The following is a 13,078-nucleotide window of genomic DNA, read 5'->3' as shown; positions in this document are numbered from 1 at the left end:
TATGATAGATTTATTTGATCGACCTTGATGCTAAAGAGCACACTTATTCTGTGTTTCACCAATTTCATTAAGTCAGAGTCATGCAGCTCTTTAGGGGTTGATACCCAAGATGCTACTTATCAGAAACATCATTTCTATTGGTTCCCCGGACTTCTCTGAGAATGACTTAGAATTGTGCTAGTTCAATCCACAAATGAATACTTGTTGTGTTCTGCTTGAATGAAACTTTTGCAGCTACTAAATTGCAACTAGTTGGTTACATGCTGAGAAAGTATGTTTACATCTCGGAGAAAGTCAAAATGGACATCCATTGTCAAAAGGCATGGATAAATTTTAAGGCCCCATTTAGTTTTTGTATACGGGTTGAACATAAGGACAAAGGTTATCATACCCAGCTTGACTTGTAATTCGTATTATTTTGTGAAGGCTTATGAAACTAGTCTTGAGGCTGGAAGTACAAAATTTTATTTTTCATATAAAGGTGCATCCTTTATATATGAGTTTGTACAGAACTCCTATGCCAATTTCCAGAGGATCATAGCAAGAGAACAAATCCAAGCTTGTTTATGCTTAAAGTTGACTATGCTAACATGGGCTTGTAACAAGATTACTTCTATTCACCTCTACAGTAGTACATTTCCAACCCTTTTTTTCCTTGATATGCTTCTTTCTGCATAGCTATAATTTGCTGTGATTGTCAATATTAGTTCCTTTATAGGCGATGCAGATGAAACACTCCTCGGAAGTGCTTGTCCTAAGAAAAGAATGCTAGGTGTATCACAGAGAAGTCAATTTATACGAAAGAGAGCAAAGGTTAGCTTTGGCATAAATGTTCTAATGAAACAAGTACTAGGCAACTTCCTCATTCATAGTTATCTCATCTTAAGGTTCATTCATTATGATCCAAGTTCTTATTCAACTAATATGTGAAATTTATAGAAATTATATTAGTAATTTAGTCTGTTATTATTAACATTCTGCAAATGACTATTCCAGTCTCTCTTAGTTTGATACAACATTTCAGTCAGTCTCGGTGAACACCCATTCCAAGCTTAAGGCAGATGCTTACCATTCTATTAGTAAATAGCTTCTGTGACCTGTAGGCGCCTATTCTTGCATGCTTGGTGATGTGGACGCCGAGGTGGGCACCGCTATAGTTGGAAACAAATTAGTTACTGCTTAATTAGCTACTGCTATAGTAGAAATAAATTAGCTATTGTCTGATTAGTAGAACATAAATAATGGCCTAATTTAACTACTACTATAGTAGAAATAAAAAATGGCCTAATTAGCTTTTCTATTTTTGATTCCTTGTTTTCTTTATGGGTTGGTCTTTCCTAAATCGTATCATGTTTGACTTCTTATATAAGGAGTGTTATTATTAATAAAGAGAGGAAGAAAATATGAGTAATTTGGACTCTGTCTAGGACGAGTCTTTCCCCTCCCTTCCCCCTTACATGTTGCATGACTAAGTACGGATCCGGATCTCAATCTATAGCTCGATCCTGCACTTGGGACCATAACAACTTGGTATCAGAGCCGATCACGAGTGACACAGATCCTATCACATCCAAACATGATGCCTTCATGGAAAGATTGATCTCGCAACAACAAGTTTTCATGAAGCAAATCATCTTTAACCAACGTGGACTAGAGGAGCAGATGGTCGAGTTATATTGTATTGTTCAAGATACAAGACGACAGCCGGTGCCCACCGCAAACAACCCTATTAGCATGGAGTATGGCCCTTCCAAAGCCTCGGAGGTTAAACCTAAACCACCAATTAGTGGCACTTTGTTCCGCGTACTCGAAGATGGAGTTCCCCACCTATTCTGGAGAAGGAGATCTACTGGGTTGAATTAAAAGGTGCAAAAAATTCTTTGCTAACCAAATGACCATAGAAGCTGACAAGGTTGGCCTTGTTGCCTTCCGCTTGGTAGGGGAAGCCAACTTTGGTTTGATCAGATGGAACAGGAAGAGCCAGATATAACTCGGAAGCAATTCAAAAACCATTGTCACATCCTCTTTGGGCCGACTATGAACAACAACCCTCTGGGAGAGCTAGCAAATCTAAAGCGGGCAGGCTCGGTAGAAGACTACCGGCGGCAATTCCAGTCCCACCTCGCTCGGACCTCGGACCTCGGACCTCTGACCATAACAACAGGTTGACTTGTTCATTGCAGGTCTAGTCGAAGATCTCTGTATCGACATTGAACTGTAGAAGCTTGAAAATCTAGGCGTTTCAATGAATATGACCAGGACATTAGAACAAAAGCAGTGCTTCCATCAAGACGGGGGGCTGCTGTGCACGAATTGGGGCGGGACCACAACCAAGCTCAACACCAGCAGTGGAGGCCCTCCTTTGGCGAAGACCAAGACAACGGGGGACATCAACAAGGAGACTCCACTTGTTTCATTCTTCAAGCATTTGACTCGCATTAAGATGGTAGAACGGAGAGCCAAGGGCCTCTATTTTAACTGTGATGAGTCCTACTCCACGAGTCACAAGTGTAAATGTCTAATGATGACAGGGAAGGTGAGGAAGAGGGGGAAGTGGATTCGGAAGTTTTCTTCCATGCTATTAGTAGTGTTATACCCCACTTTCGAGCTTGAGGACAAGATCAATATTGAGGAGAGTGATGATGTGGACGTCGAGGTGGACGCCTTTGTTCGACGCTGCGATAGTTGGAAGTAAATTAGTTACTGCTGCTAGGCACTAGCCAGCCACACCGAAAATATGCTAGTTGGCTAACTTAGGTGGCCTTGGTGCCTAGACAGGAATAGGCTTTGTATTGGCCTTAAGTTTTATAAGCCTAAACCTTGGTCCAACAAGAAAATTGGTTTGTTGGCTTGTCCTAGCGGTTAGCACCAAACTTCATCTTCATCGCAAGGTTTAAAATTTTGACCCGTGCCCAGGTTTCAGTCTTGGACCGGAACGATACGGTTTCGGTACCGTGTCGTACCGTGCCGATACAGTTTCGGTATTTTTTAAATATAAAATATATTAATTAAAAGATAAAATATTTAACATAAATATTTTAAAAAATGAGCAATATAAAAAATAATCTTTAAAAAGGGAAAAGATATGAAAATAGATAAATAAATAAATAAAAATTTTATTATATTTTTTAAATTAAAATAAATGAAATATAAATTAATTAGATAATTTTATTAGGATTTAATAAAGTCTCTTTAGATTAGTTCCATCATAGGTAGGAGTTGAATAAAATAATGAACCTAAGTTTAATTTAAAAATATCTGAAATCCGACACCACTCGCAAGCTCGCGCAACTTCGGCATTATCGGGGGGTTGCATGACCCCTCAGCCATGGCCACGGGGTCGCGCAATACGTCGCAGTTGTCATGGGTCTAGTGCCGAGGTCGTGCCCATGCCAGTCACTGAGCGAAACGAGATGTTTCGCTCGTTTCGACCATCTTGGCACGACACTTTAAACCATGCGTCATCGTACTGAGTAACCATCGCTGAAGAAGTCAGAGCAAATGAAGAAATCCACATTTATGAGAAATCAGAGAGTTAAAAGGCTAGCGAAATCAATTTGAAGAAAAATTTGTTGTCTAATCTTTCCTCAACTGAGTGACTTGGAAGCGATTGAATTGAAGGTTGGCCAAAGCCTCATCATTTGGAAACATCATTTCATTAGACAACCCCAAAGAAGCTCTAAAGTCAGAGAACTTCACGAGGATGACTTTGCATCTGAAGAAGAAGAGGAGGATCACAATGATGATATTGAGTTGTGTCTGATGAAGAACAAGTTGTTGAAAATTATGGAGAAGAAGTAGAATAAATTTGTAATATTTTATTAATTGTGTAATTTTGAACTCATTTTAAATTTGATGTTATTGTGTTGGAGATATAGAATGTGATTTATTATGTAATTTATATTGATACCGTGGAATCCGCCTAACGGCTCCTAGTCCCCGCCTAAGCGGCCTAGGCACTAGGCGCTGGTTTGTCGCTTGACTAGCGTCTGGCGAATTTTAGAATCATGGTTCCTGCCTAATTAGCTATTGCTATAGTAGAAATAAATTAGCTATTGCCTAATTAGTAAAAATTAAATAATGACATAATTTAACTACTGCTATAGTAGAAACAAATAATGCCTAATTAGCTTTTTTTATTTTTAATTCCTTGTTTCTTTTATGGGTTGGTCTTTTCTGAATCGTGTCATGTTTGATTCCTTATATAATCAGTGTTATTATTAATAAAGAGAGGAAGAAAAATTGAGTAATTTGGATTTTGTCTAGGACGAGTCTTTCCCCCTCCCTTTCCGCCTACGTGTTGCATGACTAAGTACGGATCCAGATCTCAATGTGACTCGATCCTGCACTTGGAACCGTAACACTTAGCTACTTTTGCTAATGGCAAATAAAGTTGATTGTTTCAACTACTGCAATGATGCCCATGTAACTAGCAAATATTGAACTGGCTTTGAGAAATCCTCAATTTTTTAGAACTGTTATTAATTTAATGGTTTTTTTTTGTGACATGACGGCCTACAGGATTGGCAAAGTAGTAGTTCCATTTTTTTGTATCTCCTTGTCATGTCTATGAGAAACATCCATTTGTTAATTAATATTATGTATAGCAGACATACTCTAAATGTAAATACTTTGAAGTTGTTAAGGTATGTTATGTTAACTTACCCTTTCAAATACACTCCATCTCCTCTTGCACCTAAATAATTTGAAGAATTATGATTGACATCGTTTATAAAAGGTGAGTATGAAATCTAAACATTGACCACTAATGAATTATCATTTAAAATTAATAGACAATATTAGTAGAACACTACAATTTATTCAAAATGACTATTATGAAGGGTCGCTGGGACAGTTTTTTTAGAAGACTCACCTAAAGAGGATGGTATATTGTGTGGCAGACTGCTAATAATGGTATTTTTCATGTTGAAAACAGACTATAGACCGTCATAGGATCCTTAAATTATGATTATATGATTTTCATGTGAACGTTTCCTTGGTATCAATTTATCATATTTTGGCTTCTTTACACCACTAATGGTGTGGGTGTACTAATTATTTTCAACAGGGCCCAAATCCACTCTCATGCAAGAAGAAAAAGCCGAATGATGATGCTTCTATCACGAAGAATCAGGTGATTATGGATCTACCTTATTTCATCTTTGCAGTTCTTCAATTTTAGATCTTGTTTCTGTGCCTTTTCTGACTTGTTTTGCTGGGTATGTGGGTAAACGTAAGGAATAGCTGTTAGTAAGAAGAAGAAAAATGATGTTTTTATCTACTTGAAAGACGTCCCACAATACCCTACAGGAGTATAGTATAAGTTATTCGTTTGTATCTCTCTTGCCCCCGCCCCATAAACTTAGATTATATCAAAGTTAACATTTGATAAATTTAACACTGACAAGCATTTTGAATAGATTTAGAAGAAGAAAAAAATACATTTGGGAACACTTTAACATCTTAAATATTCAATTTAAATTATATCAAAGTTAAGATGGGATAGATTTGTGATTTTACAATGTAAGATGCATCTTGGTAAATTCAAATCAGCAACTTTTTGGTAAAAATCTAATAACAGATGAAGGATGCGAAATTGAGAACTAACACAAATGCCATCTGCACGTTTCTGTTTTCACTTTCTGTTCTTGCTGCTCGAGTTAAGAGTTTCCGTGTAGGTAGTTACATACACAATTTATGCAGTTGATCCACAAAATTTAACATGATCCGATTTCTGATTCATGCAGGATGGTGGCAACGCTGCTGGTGCTACGAAGAAGAAACGGATCAGAAAAAGAATAACTAAAGGTGCAAACAAGGTAGATGCTTCTTGAAGCTAAATTATCGCGGAGGATGAAACCTAACAAAAAGAGTTTCTGGACATGAGTAAGAATAGCAGGAGTTGAGAGAGCTGATATCTAAACTACAGTTTCAATTCTGACTTGTTAGATGATATGTTTCTTTCCCTTGGTGATTCGGAACTCTGTTCACCTCCTCACTTTCATTCACAGACAGGTTAGGTTAGCTTCGGAGGGTAGTCTTTTTGATAGTGTGAATGTATTCTAATGATTCTGCCTGTGCTTCGACAAACAAATCAGGTTAGTCAGTTCAATTTTTGAGTTAATTAGTAGAACTCTTGTTCCTCAACTGTTCTCAGAAACTTTTCTACTTCAGAGAAATATCTGTTGTTGTGTGCCGTGAAGTCACAGTTTTTGTAGTTTTTTAAGTAAAAATGTATATTTTTGTTTATGAATCCTTTTTTGCAGTTAAAAATCAATTGGTCTTTAATCAAAAGCAATCTTGGAAGTATTGCAAGGTCAAGGTATAATTCCATCTATTTGACTTTCGGTTTCACTTATCATGCCAACCTAAATTTCACTTAACATTCCAACCTAAACTTCTGATACCTGTGACCCTAAAAATATGTTTTTTCATCTATAGTCGAAGAAAATATTTTATTATGAATGAACAAAGGAAATGTTCATGTATAGAATTATAATTATTGATACGGATCTTTTTCAAGAATATTTTGTTATAATAAAATCAAAAACAATTTGGATCATTCAACAAGAATGATTCTGGAAGAGGATTTGTTTTTTATAGAAAGAAGATATTGATGAACTTCTCTGAAATGGTTTTATGTGATTTAACTAATTGTCTCGATGATGAAATATCATTAATAAATTGGGATTTTTTTTATAACTTAGGTATTATTAGTTCTAGCTTCTAGAGGTGGGTGGCTTTCTTGATTCTCCTATTGGGTAAATCCGGAAGCGTAAGAAATCTATTAGACCACATGCTCCAATTTTCAAATGCGATGGTGAACTCTTGGTCAATCTTGAGTTTCGAACCTTGTTTAACTTGATGATCGATTAGGCCATGTTGTTGGAGATCAAATCTCCTTGTCCATATTTTATTTTTGTGGATCAAGAGATAGATCACATAGAATTGTAGTGGGATTGTGATGGTGATCCAGCCGTAATTGATTGTGATCTCTTTAAATTCATTGTCTTCTTAAATTATAGTTTAGGTCGGGGCGGGTGGTCGGAGGTCGTCCAAAGGCCGTCAATAGTGGGCAAGTGATCAAGTTGTTGGTCACCAAGCAAGGGTGGTCTTCGGGCGACATCCGACCACTCGTCCTGATTTAAATTATAATCTGGAGGGACGGTAAACTCAAGGAGGAATCACAATCAATTGTGGTTGGATCGTCATCACGATTCGACCGTAATTCCATGTGATTCATCTTCTGGTCCACAAAAATATGGACTAGGAGATCTCACCCTTGTTGTTGTGCCGTGCTAATTACATACAATCATGGATATTACTAGTCCCGCCCTCATGGGTTGGCGTAGTTTGTTGTGACAAAAAGGCGAATACGCTCGTCCCCAGCGGTCAATCCGTCTCAGGGTTAATATGGAGGAAGTAAATCATGGACGATTACTAGTCTTTAGAATAGTGACTAGAACATAAAGGAGGTATTTATCTCGGCTTTGTCGAGATTCGAATCCCAGATCTCATTGTGACAACATCTCATGCGTTAGCCACTAGACCCATCCGAGGAGCCGGGTTGGCGTAGTTTGTACTAGTATGGATAATTGTTTTAATAAGTCAATCTTAGGGTTATTTTTTAACGGTGTAAAATATTTTATTGGGTGTCTGATTTTTTCATATAAAAGATTATTATATTAAGATAAAATATTTTTTGTGATTTATTTACATGTATTTTGTAATTGGACATACAATATTAAATTTTTGCATGTATTTTGTAAGAGTTGTGATACTCATATAGAATTTTCATCTAGAAAATTCATCTAGATAGACACATAAATAATGGGACCCATCATTTCACTTTTTGTGGGCCCATCATTTATGTGTCTATCTAGATGAATTTTCTAGATGAAAATTCTAGATGAATATCATTTCTCATTTTGTAATAGGGCCTACAATACTAAATCAACTAAATCATTTAGGATGAATAATTTCTAAGTCCGGCTAACGTGAAGAAATAATTTTAAAAAATGAAATACATAGATAATTCTGTATTAATCGATATCGAATAAATCTAGTTATTTTTTATTTTTTTTCCCCATCCATCTTGTTTCAAGACAATTGGAAGGAAGATAAATGAGCGACGTCTCATTAGATAATAGAGATTTTATTTCTCATAGATTGTTTCTTCGGAGATTTAATCCTATTTTCATATGATAATCATATATTCGAGTATCAACTTGGCGTGGATATTAAAAAAACAACCTATGCTGATAAACAATGTGCACACAATTCTAGCTTTCCATTGGGATTGAAGCGTAAAACTAGTTTTTGATGACGACAATAAACAGTCTGAATATTTAAAATTCTCCATTCTACTACCTCTACGCCACGGCATGACCAAAAAGATACCCTTAAATCTAATTTGTAACTGTCAAATCTAGTCAAAAAAAATATTCTTTCCCCAATTTTTTAGTAGATTTAGTTGCAACTCCCAGACTAAACAAAATGGCATCAAACTCAATAATAAATCTGCACATTGCACCATAAAAATAAATTTTTAAACTAAAGTTAAATTAGCTGAGAATCTAATGTTTAGTCCTGGTACTAAATTAAGTGTCTGTATTTAATTGGTAGCAAAAGTTAAATCATCATCTCGCCCCTTGTCCAGAAGGAAAGTAAATCAGGGAGATTTCATTCAACAATAACAGTATATGTAAAGAGAGGTTGAGATAACAATGGGACATTTCACATGGGCTAAAAATCGATCCTAAGTTTATTGGCAGTAATACTTTTATATGAACCAACTGCGTTATTTAATGATCTTTATGTTGGAGTATCACATCCAAGAAAACTTAGAGAATATTTGGTAGAGCTCCTACTATCTTAACTTCTAACTATACTTACTTTTAAGTGTTTGTGAATGTCTGGTTCAATTTTTGTAACTTTTACTTAAAAGTTAGAAGCAAAAATTTGTTTTTTTTCTATTTTTTTTTGTTTATGGTCTAAAATTAAAAATTGACATTTATATCTTTAATAAATTTATCATTTTACATAATTACCACCACATTTTTTTACCTTAATAAATTTATCAATTTACATAATTATCACCATGATATTTATTTTTTAAATAATATTTTATATTTTATATAATTTATATTTCTAGAATTTGTTATACATATTTTTTATATATTTATATAAATTTTATCATTTTTTATTTTTATTTTTATTAATTTTATATATTATTTCATTATAAAAAAATTAATTTTGATACAATATTTAAAAATACTAATTAGATAATTAAAAATTATATTTAGATAATTAAAAAAGATTAATTTATATAATTTAAAGATATTATTACCATTTAACTAAAAATTAAGTTTGAAAGTAATTATTCACCAAGTTCTTCAATTTTACTTTATATTAACTTTTATCTTCTATTTCCAAACACTTCATAATTTAACTTTCACTAACTTCAAAATAATCTTTATAAGCATTACTTTTGAATAAATAAAAGCTCTCACACACACTCCATTAATCAAAGTAAGGATCACAAGGTTTTAACTAATTGGTCAACTTAAATTCCTAAGCTGACCTTGTCTTCCAGTTCAAGTATCACATCCTTGTCTCAATCATAGATGATTTCTTCTCGTTCTTCTTCTTCTTAACTTTGAGAGAAATGAAGAAGCAGCTGTGGCTGGGGAAGAAGATGAAGATTGCAGTAGCTTCGTATCACAGAGGATTTGATCTTCTGAGTCTGGGAGTTGGAGTTTTCATTGGATGCTTTATTGTCTCGCTCACCTTTCTCACCATGCACAGATCTTACATGCTTTCTTTTCCATCTAGTATGTTCTTAGTTTTCCTTCTTTTTTTTTTAATTAAATTTGTTTCTTTTTTTCTTACATTGTTGTTGGTTTTTCAGTGGCTTCTCAGGTGTCAAAAACAGCAGATGCATGTTCTTTGATTTCTCAACGGATTGGTGAGCTAAGAAGATGATGAATGTTCCTACTGTTCTATGCTTGTTCTTATTGTTCTTCTGTTTTTCTTCAATTTTGTGGCGCAGAGCCCAACGGCAAGCCGAGGATTTCTGATGAACTTTCAAGCAATGGAGTTGCTTCAGGTGAAGATTTCAAACCTTAATCAAGAACAGATTTTTGCGGGAAAAGATCGAGATTTTTGTTTCAAAATTCGATTTTGTGGCACGATTTGATCGAAAAATTCGATTTTGCTCCAGAGGACGACGGCTTCGAGACGCCGATGTGCGACACGTCGAGCCACCGGTGCGATCTCTGCGACATCTACGGCGACGTCAGGATCGTCGCCGGCGGAGACTCCTCTCCGTCGGTGCTCCGTGTCTCGGCCTCCTCTCAGTCCGCCGGGCGTCGGCCATGGCAGGTGAAGCCGTACGCTCGGAAGTGGGACCGCAGCGTGATGCGCGGTATCAAGCCCGTCGACGTCCGCTCCGCTGCCGCCGGTGGCGACGCGCCGCCGTGCGCCGTCTCCCATTCCGTCCCTGCCGTTGTCTTCTCCACGGGAGGCTACGTCGGCAACTACTTTCACGATTTCGCCGACGTGCTCGTCCCTCTGTTCCAGTCCGCGCGTGAGTTCGACGGCAAGGTCCTCCTCGTCGTCTCCCGCTTGAATCTGTGGTGGATGGCCGGAAAGTACGGCCACTACTTCCGCCGGATCTCCAAGTACGACCCCATCGACCTCGACAACGACGGGCGCGTGCACTGCTTCAACCGCGCCATCGTCGGCCTCCGCGCCGACGAGGACCTCACGATCGACCCGGGGAAGTCGAGGGCGGGGTACACCATGGCGGACTTCCGCCGCTTCATGAGCTCCACCTACGGCCTCAACCGCCGGCACGCCGCCAAAATAACAGAGCAAGCGGAGAAGAAGCAGCCACGGCTGCTGCTGATCACGCGATCCAAGAGCAGAATGTTCATGAACGCCGGCGACGTCACCCAACTCGCCGAGCAGCTCGGATTCGAGGTGGTGACGTCGGAGGGCGAGCACGACGTGGCCAAGTTCTCGCGAGTTGTGAACTCCTGCGACGCCATGGTCGGCGTGCACGGCGCCGGGCTGACCAACATGGTGTTCCTCCCGGCGAACGCGGTGGTGATTCAGGTGGTACCCTTCGGCGGGCACGAGTGGATCGCCACCACGTACTTCGGGAACCCGGCGAGGGGGATGGGGCTCAAGTACTTGGAGTACACCATTGACGCCGACGAGAGCACGCTGACGGAGATATACTCCAGGGACGATCCGGTGTTCAGGGACCCGCCGGCGATCCACAAGCTCGGGTGGGCGAAAATGGGGGAAATTTACTTGAATAAGCAAAATGTGAGGGTGGATTTGGGAAGATTTAGGCCTGTTCTTGAGAAGGCTCTTGAGCTTCTCAGGGAGTAGAGGTCGATCAGCCAGATGAACGCAGAGCAATTAATTTCCAGATAATAGGACAATGATTCTCATTCTGATTCATATTAAGAATCAAACGTCCCCTTAATGTTATTACAAATAAGGGCTTATGAGATTATATGCCGCCCTTCGATTAAAAATAATAAAAAAAATATGCCACCTAATAATTAAAAAAAATCATTTGATTTTTTTGCTCTTTAATTTTTATCCTTAGGTTAATTAATTTTCAAAAATATTTGAAATTTGTGTTCTATTAATATTTAGCAAGTTAATCAAGAATTTTTTTTATTGTTTAAGGTTAGAAATTTAAAAAAAAATCAAAATCAAAAGCCGTCCAAATTAAAAAAAAAACATCATATTTGCATGTCTTTTATCAAAAATAAAATAAAATTAAATGGACACTCCTCCCATAATTTTATCTTGAAATATTCATGAATTTAGTGATATTGTAGAAGCTCCATATTAAGTTTATATACTCAAAATATTAATTTGAAATATAATGACTATCATAGAGTTTACATGTTTATTTTGCTCATTGAAATATTATTTTAATCAGATTATTATTTGGAGAAGTAAAATCAAAATGATATAACGTTATCGTCATAAAAGCTAGTAATTAACTTCTATACATTGTAAAAGCTAGCAATTAGCTTTTATACGTTGTAGAAGCTACATGCTAATTTCTACATGGTCTATTGTGATCAAATAATATTCATCAAAATGTAGTAATTGTCATGAAATCTCTATTGTTTATTTTACTCGTTGAAATATTTTAACCAGACTATCACTGAAGAAGTAAAATCACATATACAAAGTCATTATTCTAAAAACTAACAACTAGCTTTTACAAACGTAGAAGCTATGCTAGTTGCTAGCTTCTACACGTTGTAGAAGTTAGATGCTAGTTTCTATAATAGTGTAAAATCTAGTTGCTAGCTTCTAGGAATAGCAATTTCCTTTGAACCCAATAGAGGATTGATATTCGATCCGCATAAAGAAGAGTATGGAGGAACTATCAATATATGATATCCGATCCGAATAAATTATATATATATATATATATATATATATATATATATATATATATATATATATATATATATATATCAAAATTTACTATTTTTTTTGATATTAGAAGTAGAGTATATAAAATATTTAATCTATTTTTTAAATTATATTTTTTTAATATGATATTAATTCTAATATGCTTTTGTTGATTAATGATAGTTGGATGGATATAAGAAAAATTATTGGTATAAACATATCTCATTTTTTAATAGATATGAGTATGAAGATGGATATTCGATATGTTGGAATAAACAATTTATTGTCGGGAATTTACGGTGTATTAGTTGAATTTAAACTATACTGAATTAAATTCAACTTATAGTCGAAATGACCTGAGCGGATAATCTCAGGCTGCCAGCAGGGACTGATTTCTGTTATGTGCTGAATAGCTGACTGAGTCGCTGAGCGAGCTGATCAGCCGAGTAGCAGGTCTGTATTGTCGAGCGGGCAGATCGGCTGAGCTGCAGGTCTGTGTTGTACAGCGGTAGATCTGCATTGCAGAGCGACAAGTCTGTGTTGTAGAGCAGCAGGTCTGCGTTGCAGAGCAACAGGTCTGTGTTGCAGAGCGACAGGTCTGTGTTGCAGAGCGACATGTCTGTGT

The 13,078-nt window shown here is 36.8% G+C and overlaps 1 protein-coding gene across 1 annotated transcript; it reads left to right on the top strand.

The window, feature by feature from the left end:
* Window positions 1-9,609: 9,609 nt before the first annotated feature.
* LOC122020576 (beta-1,2-xylosyltransferase XYXT1-like) lies at window positions 9,610-11,576 on the top strand. Its single transcript, XM_042578551.1, has 4 exons — window positions 9,610-9,833; window positions 9,911-9,967; window positions 10,052-10,108; window positions 10,223-11,576. The coding sequence occupies exons 1-4, from the start codon at window positions 9,668-9,670 to the stop codon at window positions 11,398-11,400; spliced, it is 1,458 nt and encodes a 485-aa protein (XP_042434485.1). The 5' UTR covers window positions 9,610-9,667; the 3' UTR covers window positions 11,401-11,576.
* The last annotated feature ends 1,502 nt before the right edge of the window (window positions 11,577-13,078 follow it).

This window comes from Zingiber officinale, chromosome 9A (genome assembly GCF_018446385.1).
Source record: "Zingiber officinale cultivar Zhangliang chromosome 9A, Zo_v1.1, whole genome shotgun sequence".
NCBI classification, from domain to species: domain Eukaryota; kingdom Viridiplantae; phylum Streptophyta; class Magnoliopsida; order Zingiberales; family Zingiberaceae; genus Zingiber; species Zingiber officinale.
Note: the sequence above shows the minus strand (reverse complement) of the source record. Positions and strands in the feature narration are given on the sequence as shown.